This window comes from Hyla sarda, chromosome 2 (assembly GCF_029499605.1).
Source record: "Hyla sarda isolate aHylSar1 chromosome 2, aHylSar1.hap1, whole genome shotgun sequence".
NCBI lineage: Eukaryota > Metazoa > Chordata > Amphibia > Anura > Hylidae > Hyla > Hyla sarda.
This window is the reverse complement of record NC_079190.1, coordinates 204,286,353-204,307,330: the sequence shown is the minus strand read 5'-3', so window position 1 is coordinate 204,307,330 and position 20,978 is coordinate 204,286,353. Positions and strand designations below refer to the sequence as shown.

Genomic DNA, 20,978 nt, shown 5'->3' with positions numbered 1-20,978 from the left:
ACCGGTCGACCTGCATAGCCTCCACGGCGGGAGGCACAGGAACAGATTGCAGGGGACCAGAGGAGAGAGGAGCCGAGGAGACGAAACGCCTCGTGCGAACAGAGTCCATATCTTGGCGGAGTTCCTGACGCCTTTCAGAAAAACGCATGTCAATGCGAGTGGCTAGGTGAATAAGTTCATGTAGATTAGCAGGAATTTCTCGTGCGGCCAGAACATCTTTAATGTTGCTGGATAGGCCTTTTTTGAAGGTCGCGCAGAGGGCCTCATTATTCCAGGACAATTCTGAAGCAAGTGTACGGAATTGTACGGCATACTCGCCAACGGAAGAATTACCCTGGACCAGGTTCAACAGGGCAGTCTCAGCAGAAGAGGCTCGGGCAGGTTCCTCAAAGACACTTCGGATTTCCGAGAAGAAGGAGTGTACAGAGGCAGTGACGGGGTCATTGCGGTCCCAGAGCGGTGTGGCCCATGACAGGGCTTTTCCGGACAGAAGACTGACTACGAAAGCCACCTTAGACCTTTCAGTGGGAAACAGGTCCGACATCATCTCCAGATGCAGGGAACATTGGGAAAGAAAGCCACGGCAAAACTTAGAGTCCCCATCAAATTTATCCGGCAAGGATAAGCGTATCCCAGGAGCGGCCACTCGCTGCGGAGGAGGTGCAGGAGCTGGCGGAGGAGATGACTGCTGAAGCTGTGGTAGCAACTGTTGTAGCATAACGGTCAGTTGAGACAGCTGTTGGCCTTGTTGCGCTATCTGTTGTGACTGCTGGGCGACCACCGTGGTGAGGTCAGCGACAACTGGCAGAGGAACTTCAGCGGGATCCATGGCCGGATCTACTGTCACGATGCCGGCTGGCAGGTAGTGGACCCTCTGTGCCAGAGAGGGATTGGCGTGGACCGTGCTAGTGGACCGGTTCTAAGCCACTACTGGTTTTCACCAGAGCCCGCCGCAAAGCGGGATGGTCTTGCTGCGGCGGTAGTGACCAGGTCGTATCCACTAGCAACGGCTCACCTCTCTGGCTGCTGAAGATAGGCGCGGTACAAGGGAGTAGGCAGAAGCAAGGTCGGACGTAGCAGAAGGTCGGGGCAGGCAGCAAGGATCGTAGTCAGGGGCAACGGCAGAAGGTCTGGAAACACTGGCAAGGAACACACAAGGAACGCTTTCACTGGCACTAAGGCAACAAGATCCGGCAAGGGAGTGCAAGGGAAGTGAGGTAATATAGGGAAGTGCACAGGTGAAAACCCTAATTGGAACCACTGCGCCAATCAGCGGCGCAGTGGCCCTTTAAATCGCAGAGACCCGGCGCGCGCGCGCCCTAGGGAGCGGGGCCGCGCGCGCCGGGACAGAACAGACGGGGAGCGAGTCAGGTAGGGGAGCCGGGGTGCGCATCGCGAGCGGGCGCTACCCGCATCGCGAATCGCATCCCGGCTGGCAGCAGGATCGCAGCGCCCCGGGTCAGAGGACGTGACCGGAGCGCTGCAGCGGAGGGAGTGAAGCGAGCGCTCCGGGGAGGAGCGGGGACCCGGAGCGCTCGGCGTAACAGTCCCTTTCCTTACTTTGCCTGCGTTTTTTGAAGTTATATTCATGCTGTGTTGTAATGCCCCCTTCCCCTCTCCAACCCCCTTCCAGCATGGAGCCATGTGTGTCAAACATGCGGAACCAGCAAAGTAATGAAAAGGACCTTCTCTTAGATTGTCCTAACTGATGATCCATACCTTGTACAGAGGTGAGGGCGGCACTGTGCTCCGGCCATCCGGCTCCTAGCAGGGAATAGGAAGATTCTGTGCTGTGATTTCATATTCTCAGCCGGGAGCTCTGATTGGTCAATCGGTGCTGATCAATCAGAGCTCCCGGCAGGGAATAGGACACCACAGCACTATAACTTCATATTTCCGTGCTGGCAGATGGGCAGAAAGTGTGCCGATTAATCGTTCCAGCCCTAGATATTTTTCAGTTTATTTTTCCTCCCAGAATAGTAAAATGAACACTTTCAGAACATTTTAAAGAGCGAAAGCAACAATTTTTATCTAGTGAAGCTGTTTTTATCAAAAATTATAATTATTTATTTTGCTCTCTGTACCATAAAGCTTTGTTCACACATACTTTGCTGCAGATTTCACACACATAGATCTGAAGACATTGTTATAGTATGTAATCAGCAAGCTTTCTTGCATGAAATCTGCATTTTAGGCAGTGTATGAGTGCAGATTGTACTCTTGAAATCTTGCTGGTAACATGGTATCAGATTAACTGCAGATTTCCGGGCATGAAATCAGCAGCAAGTAAGGTGCATGTTTACAGTTACCTTTAAATAGTCTTTTGGATTTCCATACAGGATCACTTTATTGAGCTTTTTGCTTCCCTACAGATGGACTCGTCTGTTTGTCCCTCTTGTGAATCCTACACAGGACATATTTGAGTTACAGACTGTTAATAGTAATCCTGAACATTTCTTAGTGGAACTGGACAACAGTAAGCCAGTAAGTAAAAATGTATCAACTGAATAAAGGGCAGTTTCATACACAATTTTTTTTAGGGAAATGGTAACTGCAGTTTCTAATGCTGTCTTTTAGGTAAAGTGTTGTTAAATGGATCCAGCAGGGAGGAGAACCATTAGTCCATTACTTTAGAATCCACTCCAGACTTTGGGTCAAAAACTGTAAACAGTGTGTGTGTTAAACCTCTCTTAAATGCTATAGACACATTTAAATGCATTTTTTCATTCTTATTCATTACATGGTGAAAAACAACACTTTCCCATTGGTCTTTACTAAACATTTTGCTTAGCTTCTCCCATACTGCCTCTCAGCATGATGAATTTTGTGGGTTTTGTGCTACAATATTTTAGTGTATTTTTGATCTAGATGAGTGTGCAAGCTGAATGCTGTAGGTATATTGTCCATGGCACTGGGCTCTTTTAGTCTTCATAATATCAGTCTGCTTGCACTTTGTGTAACCAACTTGTACTATTAATCTCAATTTACAGATAGTTACAAACACATAAACTGAAAAACCACAGAGAAACTGAGGTTTATTGTGCCTTAATTCAGACTATATTGTAATGATAGGAGTTCAGCTTGAGCCATCCATGTGAAAAGTAGTGTCCTGTGGTAACATAAGAGCAGCTCACAATTATTTGTAATAAGTCTCTCTACTTTCTTCATAAACATTTGAGTGTTCTAGTTTTCTGTAAATAAATATTAATTCCAGTATAATAAATTCATTGTGAGCTAAATAGTCTGCATCCAAAGCTAATGCAATGTATAAGACCCTTGAAAAATAAATAAGCGAATAAATACATGAATAAACATACATATGGTAAATGAATAGATATACATATACATTGTATATGAATAAATATACATATAGTAATACACATATTCCAGTAAATCACTGACTCAAATTAAGTCTATACCTTCCTTTATTCTTTTTACTATTATTTCTTGGTTTAATGCATCCATTTAGATGCAAAACATAATTACCTGTTTTGAATAAACCAAAGTGTTCTCTTTCATTTTATCCAGTATACGGCACATTTGCATAATTGTATACAAGAAATGCGGACACCACTACACATTAAATCTGATTTGTCATTGCAGGATCTACTAACCCTTAGCTAATAGACAAATGGTTTGTTTGCATTGTATTTCTTAGCAGCCATTTTTAATTTTGCTCCACGTGAAGGAGATTCATCATATTTATTATCTTTTCGTGTAGTTCTCTGAATACTGCTTCGGGTTCACTTTTTGTTTCACAAATCATTAACATAGAAATGAATTTGAATAAATTATCATGACTTTTAACTTCTGCACATTGCAAGTGAACTGTCCAGAGAGTTAAAAATATCCCCAGTGTGTTTGGTTCATTACTATTGGCTTAAATGTCATCAGCCCTTGAATTGCTTTACAATAGAAAGACCCTTTGAAAAGTCCATTCCATTCAGAATATTTTATTCATGACATAGTTGGACTTCGGAACTGGGAATTATGTTTCCAGAACAATTAGCTGGTCTTTACTTTGCTGTTGGAAATTATAAATGATCCCTTTTAGCACAGTTAGACTGTAATATATGCTGGGAATAAGCAGAAATTTCATTCCAGTTTGTATATATAAAGGGACTTGATTTAAGATATGGCAACAAATCTTTATTATTATTTAAAGGGGTTTTCTTAGAATCAAATATTGATGATCTGTTATTAGGAAAACAGTGGGGACAGACTCTACGAAAACTAATTGGCTGAAGTGCTGCAAAAAATCTTATTGTCTATTCATTGTATACACAATTACAGTGGCTCATCCACATGGGAGTATTTGTCTGGTACTTCAGCTGAGTCCTTGGACCCTTTTTAGATGAACTGACTGTTGCCAGAATAGGAGTGCCTATTCATCATCACTCATTTAAAGAGCGTTTACATTGCTCTATGGTCGTGCAGGCAGGGCCATGCAAATGATCACTGGGTTATTTGTACTGCCCTTTACTTCCATTATTTATTGGCTGAACATTCACTATTACACAGGGGAACAAACAAGGATTTTTCAGTGTGCTAAAATGTGATCAGCTGATGAATCAGCTTGTTCATCAACAGATCATTGGGCTTATCATACGGGGCAATATCGTTCTGTTCAGCCAATAATCACCCTGTGTAATAGGGCCCTTAGTGGTTGACTCCCACCATTCAAACTATTGGTGGCTGATATTGAAGTTTGAACCTCCTCTGTACATAACTATCTTTGGCAACCCCAGCAGCATGTGTGCCGCTGCTCCATTCACTGGGGGGACAAGAGACCTCTGTTCTGGTGATAGTGGAGTCCCAGCACCTATTTTTTTCAGTGAGCCAGAGCAGTTTGTTTTACAATCACATACCATTCTGTGTTTATAGGTAGCCCAGTATTGCTTTTCAAACTACTTAAAGGGGTTCTCCACTGCCTTAACCTACTTTTGGCAGTTAGTTAGCTCTGTGGCTATATGTTATTATGGCTTTTTTTCATGTTGCTAACGGTTCTGTATGTGGTGTTTTACTTACCTTTTTTCCAGACCCGGAAGCTGGTTTCTTCATTTGCTCCCTGCCTTGCCTCGACCACTTTTTTTCTTTTCTTCCGCTGCCATCTTGCCACCGGGACGTCACCGTGGATGGTGGTGTGCTGGAGGCCGGCCTGCCCCTCGCTCCGTACGTGCCCACATCCCGCGCGACGGAATCCTCTGTCGTCATCAGCGTGCACCCTCCTTACTTTCAGCTTCTTCTAAGCTGAATGTGGATTGGGCTGCTTTCGGCGAATCGGATGCCGTGATGGGTGCATGCGCAGTTGGTCCTCGCACCGGAGGATCATCTGCCCATGTGCCATAGTGATGTCAGCATCGGGCCTGACGCGCTGGAGGATTGTTAACCCTAACCTGGCCAGAGGTGAGTCCCGGAGCGCTGGACAGCTCCTGAAGGTTTGCTATGGCAGTGTTTCCCAACCAGTGTGCCTCCAGCGGTTGCGAAACTACAACTCCCAGCATGCCCAGACACCCAAATGGATGTGGGGAGCTATCTGCAGACCCGAAAGAGAGCTTTTTTCTTATTAAATCTATAGCAAGGGAAAGATATGATCTATGTTTACATGTTTGTATGTATTTGTGTATAGAATAGGAAACTATATACTCTTCTTAGTAGCCCTTTTTATTTGAAGTTACCTTATTACCAACATGAAGTAGAGACAGGCAGCTCTGGAAATACAAACTGGGAGGTAGTTGTTGTAATTAAAATGATAATATATAGCTGTCCCATGGATGTGTCCTGTCTGCTGACCCAACTCCTGTATGTCATGTAACCCTGCTGCTAACTGGATAGCAGGGTCACATGATGAACCCTGATATAGACCTATTCAGTTAGCTTAGCATTACACAGAAGTGATCCATTCACTATTTTAGCTATATTATTGTACATCTTCAATCTCTCCTTCATCTCTAAACTCCAGGAATGCTTGATCTATTTCTGCCTAACCCAGCATCTCTTAAAGAGTGATCTGCTTGACCCCTTACAGTCTGGTTTCCATACTTTACGAACAGAAATTGCCTTAACAACAGTCTCTGATGACCTCCTGACTGCTCAGTCTCAAGGCAACTACTCTCTCAGATCTTTCCACAGCGCACTCTAGATCACCAACTCCTCCTCAGTGTGTACTGCTTTATTTTTATTTAGGACTCGGCTCCCTTTTTTTCTCCTTTCTCTCTGACTACTACTTCAGTCTATTATTTACTGGTTCTACTTCTTCTTCCCTTCCTCGTACTGTTTGGGCAGTTCTGGATCCTCTCTCTTTACACAGCCACTTGCTAAACAAACATTAACAGATATGGCTTTTCGGATCATTTCTATTCTGCAGCTACCGTATTTTTCGCCCTATAGGACGCACCCTATTTTAAAGGTGCAAAATCTAGAAAAAAAAGATTCTGCACCCAACAGTGAACTTCAACCTGCGGACCTCCAGATTTTGCAACATCTGGAGGTCCGCAGCTTGAAGACCACTGGATAGGAGGTAGTACACACCTGTCACCGCCGCTCCGGACCCGTCACTGCTGCCCTGGATGTCGCTCCATCGCTGATGCCGCATCCCCGTGGTGTCCCCGACGCTCCGGACATCTTCTTCCCCGGGATCCACGCTCTCCATCGCCGTCATCACGTTGCTACGCACGCCGCTCCTATTGGATGACAGGACGGCGTGCGCGATGACGTGATGACGTCGAAGGAGAGCGCCGGCCATGCAGGGGTTCCTGGCACGGAGCAGACACCGATGAGGCAGATAAGGTCCCTCCCGGTGTCCTGTAAGCTGTTCGGGACGCCACGATTTCACAGCGGCGTTCCCGAACGGCCCGACTGAACAGCCGGGTTAGTGTTACTTTCGCTTCAGACGCGGCGGTCAGGTTTGATCGCCGCATCTGAAGGGTTAATACAGGGCATCACCGCGATCGGTGATGTCCTGTATTAGCCGCGGGTCCCGGCCGTTGATGGACGCAGGTATTCGCCGTATAAGATGCAGCAACTTTTCCCCACCAGTTTTGGGGAAGAAAAAAAGCGTCTTATGTCTTATACGGCGAAAAATACGGTATATACCTCTTCCTGTGACATCACCCTGAATTTGTGCAAAAAACAATTGACTGGTAACTGCCATCTCCTTATCTAAAACTGAATCTTTCTAAAACTTAACTTTTTCTATTTTTTCCATTAACTAAACTACCTTAACCTGATATTTCTATCTCTGTGTGTGGTATAATCATACTCTTAGACTGTGCACTTTCATGGAGCCATGCTAGACTCTGTATTTCACTTTCTATTTAATCCCTTGTTCACTCTTGTCCCCTGCTTTAAAAAAAAATCAGAATTGTCATTTCAGAATTGTCTTTTTCTTATCATTGAATCATCAAAACCTCTTATTGTTTGTTCTGATTCATTGTCATCTTGACTACTGTCTGTTTATCGGTCCTCCATGCTCTTTCTTAGAAATGTACCCTTTCCAGGCCATCCTTAATGCAGCAGCCTGGCTTATTTTCATGTCCTATGCCCCCTTTCTTGTGTCCCTGCACTGGCTGAAGTTGAATAAATTTAAAAAAGTTTTTTGGCTACAGTCTAGCGATGCATATTGGGTTTTCAGATTACAGTTATAAGGCTAAAGCTAGATTGTTATGTCACTTGCATAGTCAAAAGTACCATAATGGCTACCTAGGGAGACAGTTAGGGTCAGACTTGTCCCTTTTTAACTGGTGGTACAAAATTAGACACAATTCCTCCATTGCCACAGACTTATTTCATATAAGTCTTTTCAACAGTTATATATGTGGTGGGGGGCAAACAGTTACCGGTATCTTCCAGTCCTTAGTGGTCCGGAAATAGCTGTCAAGTCTCACACCAAGGCATCCAATGAGCTGACGGTAGGTATATATTTTTCGCCATATAAGACGCTCCGGCATATAAGACGCACCCAATTTTAAAGCATGAAAATCTAGAAAAAAAAAAGATTCTGAACCTTCAACCTGCGGACCTCCATATGTTGCGAAACAACAACTCCCAGCAAGCCCGGACAGCCGTTGGCTGTCCAGGCATGCCAGGAGTTGTAGTTTTGCAACATCTGGAGGTCCACAGGTTGAAGACCACTGGTATAGGAGGTAATACTCATATGTCCCCGCCTCGGACCCGTCACCGCTGCTCGGGATGTCGCCATCCATTGCTGTCGCCGCTTCCCCGGGGTGTCCCCATCGCTCCCGAACGTCTCTGCTGGGTATCCTCGCTCTCCGTAGCCGTCATCACGTCGCTACGCATGGCACTATGCACGCCGCTCCTATTGGATGATGGGACGGCGTGCGCAACGATGTGATGATGACGAAGGAGAGCGCCGGCCATGCAGGGGATCCCGACACAGAGCAGACACCGAGGAGGCAGGTAAAGTCCCTCCCAGTGTCCTTTAAGCTGTTCGGGATGCCGCGATTTCACCGCAGCGGTCCCGAACAGCCCGACTGAGCAGCCTGGTTAGTGTCACTTTCGCTTCAGACACGGTGGTCAGCTTTGATCGCCGCGTCTGTAGGGTTAATACAGGGCATCACCGCGATCGGTGATGTCCTGTATTAGCCGTGGGTCCCGGCCGTTGATGGCCGCAGGGACCGCCACGATAGGACAGGTTTTAATGTGTACTTGCCGTATAAGACGCACCAACTTTTCCCCCCAGTTTGGGGGAAGAAAAAGTGCATCTTATACGGTATATATATCAATAAAGAAATAGACATGAAAGGCAATTTTCCAAAAACAAAAAGCAAAGTTTTTGAAGTGCTAAACAACTCTTTTTGTAGATTTTAAGCGTAAACTGTTGTTGAAAATTATTTTAGATTGAATGTAGCTGTTGAAAATGGAATTGTGAGCACTTTTTGTCTGACATAATACGTTTCTATAATTTTATAAAAATCTTCCTTTGTGTAGTAAAATATGTGGTTTATAATCTAACCAACTTTATAGAGACAATTCTTTGTGCATTTAATAGATCATCTTTTGAATGGTCAATAGAAGAGATGAGTGAACTTACAGTAAATTTGATTCGTCACAAACTTCTCGGCTCGGCAGTTGATGACTTATCCTGCATAAATTAGTTCAGCTTTCAGGTGCTCTGGTGGGCTGGAAAAGGTGGATGCAGTCCTAGGAAAGAGTCTCCTAGGGTTGTATCCACCTTTTCCAGCCCTGAAAGCTGAACTAATTTATGCAGGATAAATCATCAACAGCCAAGCCGAGAAGTTCGTGTTGAATCAAATTTACTGTAAGTACGCTCGTCTCTAGCCAATAGTTTACTAACTCACATGTAATATTCCAATACTAATCAGCTAAAATACCTCTTCTAGGTGGCTTCAAGTATTCTATCTTTTTTTACAGCTTTTAATGGCACCCAATTCAACCACTGAAGTCCCTGTTCAGTTCTGTCCATCTTCACTTAGCAAAGGGAGTCAAACGGCATCTATTACTTTCAAAAACAAACAGGTAAGTTCCTGAAGATAGATGCTGTTTATAGCATGTCTTGCTCTTCTAAACATATAATTGGTGACATCCAGTAATAGTGGTGAGGGGAAGACAAATTCTTGTGTGATAATATTATTAATACTCAACAGACAAACAATCAGGTCACCATAAATCATATTAAATTCAGCGGTAGAACCATTTATTATCCAGGTGAGGATTTTGTTTTCATCAATATTTAAAGAGGTACTCCGGTGGAAAAGCATGTTTTTTTTCTTTTTTTTAAATCAACTGGTGGCAGAAAGTTGAACATATTTGTAAATTACTTCTATTAAAAAATCTTAATCCTTCCAGTACTTATAAGCTGCTGAATGCTACAGAGGAAATTCCTTACTTTTTGGAACACTGATGACATCACGAGCACAGTGCTCTCTGCTGACATCTCTGTCCATTTTAGCAACCGTGCATAGCAGATGTATGCTAAGGGCAGCATGGTGGCTTAGTGGTTAGCACTGCTGCCTTGCAGTGCTGGGGCCTTGGGTTCAAATCTCACTAAGGACAACAAAAAATAAATACTTATTATTATTATAATAATGTCAGCAGAGAGCAGTGTGTTCGTGATGTCACCAGAGAGCATTCCAAAAAAAGAAAATCATTTCCTCTGTAGTATTCAGCAGCTAATAAATACAGGAAGGATTAAGATTTTTTTAATAGAAGTAATTTACAAATATGTTTAACTTTCCGGCACCAGTTGATTTAAAAAAGAAAAAAAAAATAGTGTTTCCACCGGAGTGCCCCTTTAAGTGCTAATAATATTTTGTCAGATATAGGTCACCATTCATGATATTTGAGTACATAAAAGGATTATACTTATTTAACCCCTTAACAACAACTTATTGTCATTTGGGGGGGGGGGGGGGGGGTGCAGGGCCTTAGTCTACAGCGATGTCTGGTGATGTTGGTGTTTCTGCAGTTAAGCAGATTTTGTGGATCCAGCTTTAACAACTGGAGTCGTCTCAGCTTCAGTCCTAAGACGTCTTTCAGAGCATGGGCAAGATCTAAAGAACCACTTATTTGCTTGATTAACCCTTTGTTTGCCATTATCTATGTCTGCAGCATAATAAAAAAGGGATTCCCCACTTTGATCAGGCCACCGCCTTTCACAGTGACCTAATCAGACACTGGGGAAAGTCAGCCCTTATGACCCCAGAGCTGTCTGTTCAATGTGCCTGTTGCTAGGACACAATGATAGTAGCCCTAACCGCTGCCCGTGTCATAGATACACACAGAGTATAATGTAATAGCATACAGGAGGGTGTAAACACATTAACCCCTTTACTCTTGGGCCATTTTTCATGTTTACACTTTTGTTTTGTCCTCCCCACTTTCTAAAAATCATTACGCTTTCAATTTTCCACCTACAGACCCATATGAGGGCTTATTTTTTGCGCCACCAATTTTTCTTTGTAATACCATTAATCATTTCACCACAAAATCTATGGCGAAACCAGAAAAACATATTTGTGGGGCAAAATTGGAAAAAAAAAAACACCATTTTGTAAATGTTGGGGGCTTCTGATTCTATGCAGTGCACTTTTCAGTACATATGACACCTTATCTTTATTCTGTAGGTCTATACAATTACAAGGATACCTAATTTATACAGGTTTTATTTAATTTTACTACTTTACAAAAATTATAACTACATGCACCAAAATTAGTATGTTTAAAATTGTCCATTTGACGCTGAAGGCTCATTTTTTGTGCCATGATCTGAAGTTTTTATTGGGACCATTTTTATTTTGATGGCACCTTTTGATCGCGTTTTATTCATTTTTTTCTAGTTTTTTCTTTGTCCGTGCAGTTTAATTAACATATTTTAATAGTTCGGACATTTACGCATGCGGCGATACCATATATGTTTATTTTAATTTGTGTTTACAATGTATTGTATTTTTTTTTAAAGTGGAAAAGGGGGTGATTCAAACTTTTATTACTGAAGCGGTTAAATCACATTTATTAACTTTTTTTTTTACTTTTTTACCCTTTTTTTTTTGTCCCCATAGGGGACTATTACATGCAATACTTAAATGGCATACACTGAACAATGCTATGCCATGGCATAGGATTGATCAGTGTTATCTGTGCTCGATTGCTCAAGCCAGGAACTCAGGCTTGGAGCAATGGAGTGATAATCGGACAATGAGAAGGAATGTAAGCACCCTCCCGCTGTCCTCTAAGCTGTTCGGGATGCCTCGATTTCACTACGGCAGTCCCATACAGCCCATTGAGCTAACCGGCAACTGTTTTCTCCCGTTTTAGACACCACAATCAACTTTGAACATGGCATCTAAAGGGTTAATACCAGACAGTTCAATCAGCGATGTCCGGTATTATCCGCAGACACTGGTTGCTAATAGCAGCTGGGACCCACCGGGTATGATGCGTACTCACCTGCTGAGCACGCGTCATACAGCGGGAGCCCACAATGGACGTAAATATATGTCCATTTGTGGGAAGGGGTTAAACGTATGAAAAAGAGAAAAACATGATTTCGTATAAAAAATGCAATTTATAGGGAATATATTACATAAATATAAAAGAACTCCACATATTGTATAGCAATTTCACAGGCCTATATCAGTAAAAAAAAAAAAATTCTGTTGCTGACTTTTGACGTCATGCGGTCATGTCAAAAGATTAGATTTTTCTGAGTATTGGCGATACCAATGTGCAGATACAGTTTATGAAGCCTATTATCGGCAACATGACAAATTTAGCAACCTTATGCAGATTTTTTTTGTGGAGTTTTCCACACTGTGGGAAATGTTCACAGTAAATTGGTCTAGTGTGCATTTACTCCTAAAAGCATTGTAGTATCATACATCCAAAAACATAATATATGTATGCACTACTTAGTGAACATGTAAATTGAGAAAGCTATTTATATGCATAAAGCACCCAAACATCAACTTCCTTACAATATTATAGGCAGGAACAATGAGAAATGATGGCATATATTTCTTCACTAAACAGAACTTGAGTGTTGTATAGGTTAGGTGAATTCACAGTCCAGATGATAAAGTACTAGGCTACCATAATACCTTTAATGCATCACAGTAAAAAGATAAGCTTACTGCAGTACTTATTGAGTACATCTACAATGCATAAGTTTAACTGTATGTAAATAGAAGAATATAATAAAAAGCCATATGCCATGTAATTTACAAAGTCAGTTTTAATATAACCTACTAAAAGAACAGCTTTCTAAAAAATGTTACCTTTAGGGTCTTAGGTGTTGATGGTTTATACCAATGTCCTGAAAACAAAAATAATTTGCATTTGTATTTTTTTTAAATTATGTAAAACCTAGTGCAAAGAGATTTTGGAAGAATACCCCTTTACAAATTTTTGGGTAATTTATTAAAAAGGCAAAAGTAAATTTTTTAATTAGCATAAGTATTCATACCTTTGCTATGACACTTAAAATTTATCTCTGGGGCCTCCCATTTCTCTTGATCATCTTTAAGGCTTTCTACACTTATTGTTTAAAGACACACAGCTGCAAATTAAAGCAAAAACCAAACCATGAGATAGAAAGAACTGCCTGTAGAGCTTAGAGACAGGATTGTGTGGAAGAATAGATCTGGAAAAGAGTACACATCTGGAGAAACCGAGGCACTGCTCATCACCTGCTCACTACCACCCCTACAATGAAACATGTTGGTGGCAGAATCATGCTGATAAGGTGTTTTTTAGTGGCTGGGACACAGAGACTGATCTGGGTTGAGCGAAAGCTGAGTCGAGCAAAGTACATAGACATTCTTAAAGAAAACCCGATCCAGAGTGCACTGGACCTCAGACTGGGCTGAAGTCAACAAGACAATGACCTTAAGCACACAGACAAGACAACACTGGAGTGGCTTAGGGACAACTCTGTCAATGTCCTTGAGTGGCCCAGCCAGAAGCCTGAATTGAACCCAATGAAACATCGTAGGAGAAACCTAATAAAATGGCTTCAACCAACACTCTTCATCCAACTTGACAGAGCTTAAGAGTATCTGCAGAGAAGAATGGTAGAAATTCCACAAACAGATGTGTAAACTTTGTGGCATCCTATTCAAGACTGGAGGCTGTAATTGCTGCCAAAGGGTCTGAATACTTAGCAAAGGTTTATACCATTCTGATTTTCACATCTTTTCCTTTTCATTTTTTATTTTAGCACAAGGCACATAACAAAATGTGAAAAAAGTGAAAGGGTCTGATAACTTTCTGAATTCATTGTACACCATCATCCATAACATTAAAATCACATGCCCAATATATATATATATATATATATATATATGGGTCAACCTCATGCTGTCAAAACAGCTCTGACTCTATGAGATATGAACTTCACAAGACCTCTGAAGGTATCCTAGGGAATCTGACACCCAGAAGTTAGCAGCAGCTTACAAGGTGGAGCCTCCATGGATTAGACTTGTTTGTACAGCACATGCCTCAGATGTTCAATTGAATTGAGATCTGGGGAATTCGGAGGCCATGTTAATACCTTGAACTCTTAGTCATGTTCCTCATATCATTCCTGAACAATAATGGCAGGGTGTATTAACCTGCTGAAAGTGGCCACTGGCTTTAGGGAATACTTTTGCCATGATGGGATGTACTTGCTCTTCAAGAATTTAGAACAGCTCACTTCTTTGGCCGGATTGCCTGCTTACCATAGAGTATCATGGTACTATCTCTTTCTCAGGTAAGCAGTTCACAAGCAGTTGGCTGTGCTCATGATGTAAAAGAAAATGTAATTTATCAGACCAAGCCACCACCTACATTTGCTACATTGTCCAGTTCTAATGCTCACATGCTCGTTGTATATTAGGTAGTAATGGACAGGTATTAGCATTGCCGCTGTGACTATGCTGGCAGCCCCATATGCAACAAGCTGTGATGCACTGTGTTCTGATATCTTCCTGTCAGAGCCAACAGTAGCATCACAAGTTCTACAGTAGCACTCCTTTGGGATCCGATCAGGTGGCCTAGCTTTTTCTCCCCCAGGAATACATAGAAAATGTTTAACATACATGCATACACACAAATCCTCTACACTTACAAATGTACTGAATACGTATGTATATTTACTCACTACATAAACAAATACACATTCAGAAGAGAAGCAGAATGTCTCCCATCTCATAGCCACTAGACCCCTACTACTATCCTGCTCTACACAATAAAATTGGTGATGCCAACATATACTTCTGTAGGCAAATATTACTTTGTGTTTATTAGCTGGTTAGAAAAATATTCTTCATGAAAAAAATGGTACAGATTTTTTTCCCAATCAAGAATTTTACTAAATATCCTCAAGAGTTGTTGTTTATGCAACAATGTATACATTTACAGAATAGCTCAAGCATCATAAAGATGTGTCACATTCTGTGTTTGTTAAAATCAATGTACTCAGAACCCCATGAATCCCTTGGGAGAACAAATTGCCTATTGGTGTTTCACAATTACTGGTAGATTGCTATAAAGTTAGGGGATCTATTAGAGCAGAGCTTTTTAATCTGTGTGTCAAGTCACCTTAGTGTGTCTGCTGTAGTGTGTATTGCAAAAATTTGCGGTACCAATAAGCATGTATTTTTTTAAGACTTCCCCTTCCTTCATATTCATGTATGCACACAGTGGTTGATGGATTATACAGGTACTGTGGATATGCAGTATGTGTAATTGGGTTGAAACAGTGGAAGTGTTTCAGCCAAGGTGGGTGGGGGCATGACGTAAGATGACGCTCCTAAGAATTACTGTGTCGCAAAATGATGCATTTCTGAAACATCTGCGACCAACATGGAAAGTTTTGGGAAACTCTGTATTAGAGGTCTATGGATAGCACTATGCTGTTGTTGGTGTATTTACCATGTAAGCTACTGTGTCATCACATTTGGTACGTTTCTATCTAAGTATGACATCACAAGTGTGTTTCAGTCAGGTACACAACTGTGACATCAAATGTGGGATTCAGTCAGGTGAATTACTACTGTGACATCACAGGGGGTGCTGTGAAATCACCGGTAAATCTCAGTAAGGTAATATACTGTGACATAAAAGTTTAATATTTGTTAAATATGTTTCCAACCTTCCAAGGGGATTTTATTCAGGTAAGTTGCTGTGAAATCTTTATTAATTATTATTTTAATTATTTTGTTTTTTAAATGCCCAACCTTTCTTCCATGGGGTATCAGTCAAAATAGGGTATTTCATTTTGTAAGGCAAAAAATAAAATGTACATTTTTGCAGACTTCGCTTATGCCCTGAGTCTCAGTGTTGTAAAAGATATATATGCCAAATTTCAAGAAGATTGGATAATATTTAGAGGTTGCACACTTTGATCAGTTTTGTAAAAGTAAAAAAAAATATGATTTTTCAAGGTTACCGTATTTTTTGCCCTATAGCACGCACCGGCATATAAGACGCACCCTATTTTAAAGGTGCAAAATCTAGAAAAAAAAGATTCTGCACCCAACAGTGAACTTCAACCTGCTGACCTCCAGATGTTGCAAAACTACAACTCCCAGCATGCCCGGACAGCCGTTGGCTGTCCGGGCATGCTGGGAGTTGTAGTTTTGCAACATCTGGAGGTCCGCAGGTTGAAGACCACTGGATAGGAGGTAGTACTCACCTGTGAACGCCGCTCCGGACCCGTCACCACTGCCCTGGATTCCGCTCCATCGCTGTCGCCGCGTCCCCGTGGTGTCCCCAACGGTCTGGACGTCTTCTTCCCGGGATCCACGCTCTCATCATTGTCATCACGTCGCTACGCACGCCGCTCCTGTTGGATGACGGCGTGCACGACGACGTGATGACGTCGAAGGAGAGCGTCGGCCATGCAGAGGATCCCGGCACGGAGCAGACACCGAGGAGGCAGGTAAGGTCCCTCCCGGTTTCCTGTAAGCTGTTCGATTTCACCGCGGCGGTCCCGAACAGCCCGACGCAGCGGTCCGCTTTGATCGCCGGGTCTAAAGGGTTAATACAGGGCATCACCGCAACCGGTGATGTCCTGTATTAGCTGCGGGTCCCAGCCGTTGAAGGCCGCAGGTATTCGCTGTATAAGACACACCAACTTCCCCCCCCCCCCAGTTTTGGGGAAGAAAAAGTGCGTCTTATATGGCGAAAAATACAATAATTAATTTTATTGGGAAAACTAGAAATCACAAACTTAAATTGGGAAAACTAGAAATCACAAACTTAAAATATTAAAACTAGACACTAAGATTAATAGGTAGCATGATAGGCAAAACGTGTTATATTAATCAACTTTGAATAATGCAATCCTTTCTTTTGTTTGCTTGGTGACGACTTTTATGTGATGCTCGATTACCCTCAACAAGAATTGTTTTTGTTGTTCGTCTGCTAACCGATTTGTTACATTTTTACATCAGAGCAATTCCTCTTTCTGCGGTATCATTGACCACCTTAAGAGCGTTCACATGGCTTCTTAGAGAATCACTGCAGTATTCTGTCACATTGTGGATCCCAAACAATTCAAAGAATGGCTTTGTTTTATTAGTATTGAAATGGCTCAGGTCTTTTCCTTCAAAAACTAGGTTTTTACCCTCTAATAATTTCATTTCCTTTTTCTTTGCAGGTTTGGTTTCTACATTTTAGTCATATTTTCCTTATCAGCCTTATGTCCTTATAAGAGTAATACATTCGTACAAAAAAGCCAATCCTACGTCTGTTTCTGACAGATACCAAAAGTATCTCTTAGCAACTGTGAGAGCACTTCTTTTTTTTTTTACGTCTGCATGTGGGTAATTGCTCAGAAGCTGTAGCATATCCAAATCATTCTTTGGAGCCCATTGACCTTACAATTGCCTCGTGCCAAAAGCAAACATATATGAGGCTGACAAAATGTGCAACCAGTTTAATTCCTTTCAATTCTTGTTGAGGAATATTCAACTGTTTAGTGGAGAGAACAATGTTAAGTGCATATATTGCCTTTGCCATCCACCTTGCTTGAGGCAGAGCCCCTGGGATCCTGAAACGGAATAATCGAAATTTCACTAGTTTGAGATAAAAGTAATCAATGTGTGCAACTCCTATATTATTATCCAATCTTCTTGAAATTTGGCATATATATCTTTTACATCACGGAGACTCGGGGCGTAAGCAAAGTCGTTTGAAAATCATATATTTGGAAAAATTAAACACCCTACTACACGAGGGCTACACAAAGCCCCTATTCTTTAGGGCAGTTGGTTGAAGCTGTCAGACTACCACCAACAAAACATTTAGGCAGATCCTATTTTTTGTGCTGAACAGTGTATTGTTCTATGTCCTAGGAGACAGCTCTTCTTTAAAACGATGTAGAGTATGCGGATAAAAAGAGTTGAAAACATGTGTACAGTTTTTTTTTGTTTTGTTTTCTTATGATAAATGGGTTTAAACTGCTCAATCTTCTGGATGATTATCCAAGGTTGTCTAAGTTATCCTTGCCTTTATAACCTTTTTATTATCTGGCACTAACCTTTTCTGACTGGGTTCCTGCCATTGACTTTTACATCTTTTTGTATTTTATCCATCACTCTTGCACAAAGTAAAGCCCACGACGTTGAAACTGACCTGCTCAATCTCGCTTACTACATAAATATTGAAACACAACAAATGTTATGTCCGTGCTTAAGAGCCGATGTAAGAATATCTTTAACAATGGCACATAAATGATTTTTCACTTTATTTTCTTCTTAGTATGTGTAGCTTCTGAAGCAACTTTTAACCTTAGAGGGAAATGGCATTGATTTTCCTCCCTTGATTTCACTGATTAAATGTATCTGAAGTGACAGTTCTAGCAATTTAAGCCATCTCATACCTGGGTAGCTGACTAATCTAAAATTAACTGATAGTGCTTCTTGGGTAAGCCTTAACAGGGTCTCATTCCGCCTGTTTGCTGAATTGAGAGAAACCGCTCCGAGTTATTATCTGCTTCATTTGTTTCTGGTTTAAACTGCACAAAAAGTCCTTCACAATAAAGATCTAGGATTCTCTCACTATTTTTCACCCACATTTAACATTCCTAACTAAAATTCATCATGACAGCACATATGAGACTATAGATGTGAAACATACATTTTGTGATCAATAATCAAAAGCTTATTTGTAGTAAACCATACAAGCTTATACAGGACCCCCACCTAATATGACACAATATTCAGAGAAACTGGGATAGGTTTATTACCTAAAAATGTAACTTTTATTATGAATGTACTACTAAAATCACAAATATCTCAAACAAGTGTGTGTACTGCAGTCACAGAAAAAACATAGAAAAACCACACAAGGTTCTTTGTCCTGGGCAGACAGCATTTCCTCTGCCTCTAAAAGCAAAATCATTGCACTTAGCAACAACTAATAACTCAATATTTTAACAATAATTCTCACCACTGATGCAATATATATAACATATATGCGATATATATAACATACTATGGTGAACTATTGATACAGTCATGAAACTTTAAGAGGTGTTATGCACACATTAGATATGATAATCTGGAGGAAAGAGACATAAACTGACATTGGCCTTGGCTCCAAAAATGTTACAGGGATGACTAGTGAGCAACTCTTCTTAGACTCCCTTTCAGTCCCTAACATGTAGTGCAAAAATAACCCCTATTATTTACTTACCCTATCTGTGTGGCATGTAACTGGGGCACTTGCCTTAAAAAAGGGTGACCCCTTGCCTCTGGAACCTGTATGCAACTCTGCACGGTCCAAGTGTACACAGCTATAGGAAAATAATAAGGGGCCTGGTGCAAAGTAAAGTGCAATAGATGCAAAGATGTGTAAATGGACAATCACAACTGTAAACCTGGTCTCCTACATGGCATTTAGCTTGTCAGGGAGACTCCTTAGCAGGTTGTTACATCCTGATTGCCAAGGTGGCAGTGGCCACATTTTATGATATGTAGTATCAGCATTTTTTTCTCTTGTTCTGGACATCTCACTGTTGGTGATTTACCATATATAATTTCCAGTATACCAAAGACACTTGCAAATCACAAAGACAATAGGGGAGGGGGTGGTTTACTAAAACTGGCGCCCCATTCTTAAGTAATGTCCCACCAGCACATAGGTAGGAGACAGGCTTGCTTCAAAGAGGTGATGGGTAAACAAAGTGCTGGACAGATCAATACAGGTAGTAGTAGCAAACAGATTTCTTCCCAAGATGCAGTGCGTTTTGCAGCGTAGACCAGCTGCTTCATTAGGCAAAAGATGCCTGATGAAGCAGCTGGTCTACACTACGAAATGCGTTGCATCTTGGAAATAAACCTTCTTGCTGCCACTACCTGTATTGATCTGTCCAGCGCTTTGTTTACCCATCACCTCCTTGAAGCAAGCCTTTCTCCTACCTGTTGAATTGTGGTGTGATAGGGCTGCAGCACAATCACTTTATGCCTTCTTCCATGGTTGTGTATGGGGTACACAACCTATTGGAGTAATCATATCTCTCACCCCACTCTTCCTCTTCCTTTCATTGCATGGACTTACACATCCACCAGCACATGCTGGATTTATGTAGAGGCACACGACTCTACATTAATCCCAGCACATTTCAGGCTTCCCCTACTGAAATCTACACCAGTTTAAAGATGGCAATCTACACCATGAGAAAAACTGGGGCAAGTAGCTCTACTGATTTGGAAGATTCTAAATAGCCAAATGAGACCTGATGTTGAGTGTGATTGTGTAATCTATACAACTTAGAGATATGATTCGTAGATAGGGAGTAAACACACCCCACTTGTTTGGTCATATAGGCTGTATTTGAATATAACCAGTCATATTAAATTAATTAAATGAGAAGTCCCGTTCAGAAATGTTTGTGCCATTAGGCCTGTGATGCAAGCATCTAAAATAAAAAAATTGGACTCATCTACCGCCACTTTCTTGTACCCCAGTATTGTTCTCCACTGCCGTCTTCTTCCAGGTTGCCAGTGATCAACATGTCACACTGTTGATCAGCTAATCGCTGGCCCCAGCGAAATCCCACCTTGGTCGGCGATAGGCTGTGTGGCAGTGGGAGGATTTGAGCTCCAGCACTGGTCACTGGTGCTCAATGCTTCACACTGGCGCTTAGCTGATAGTATAGTTTTGGCTACCTGTAAAAAGAATAATGGTATGTTGCTACACTGACTCACTTATGGTGATTGTTCCATTTATAGGTACAGTTCAGTTTGTAATTATAGTTCTTGCAGGATTGCAGTAGGTGCTATGCATCTCTTGGTATAAGCGTTGCATTTCCTGTTTTTGCTGTATCTCCTATGGATAGAATTGACAAGTGGTTTGCACTGTTTACTTCCTGAAATGCATGTGTAAATTGTAATTGTAGACTTTTTGAGAAATACACCATGCTAACGAATGATAAATCCTCATGATAGTTTCAGATTATTTTGCACTTATAATGTACAGGGTACAATACATACATGCAGAAAATTTCTAAT

The 20,978-nt window shown here is 41.5% G+C and overlaps 1 protein-coding gene across 4 annotated transcripts in view; it reads left to right on the top strand.

Moving 5' to 3' along the window:
• Positions 1-20,978, top strand: part of CFAP47 (cilia and flagella associated protein 47) — a 548,331-nt gene that overhangs the window by 415,140 nt on the left and 112,213 nt on the right. For all 4 annotated transcript variants that reach the window (XM_056556158.1, XM_056556159.1, XM_056556156.1 and 1 more), the window contains exons 55-56: positions 2,373-2,484; positions 9,394-9,498. In XM_056556158.1, the coding sequence (XP_056412133.1) occupies positions 2,373-2,484; positions 9,394-9,498 (217 nt within the window). The remainder of the gene's footprint in view (positions 1-2,372; positions 2,485-9,393; positions 9,499-20,978) is intronic.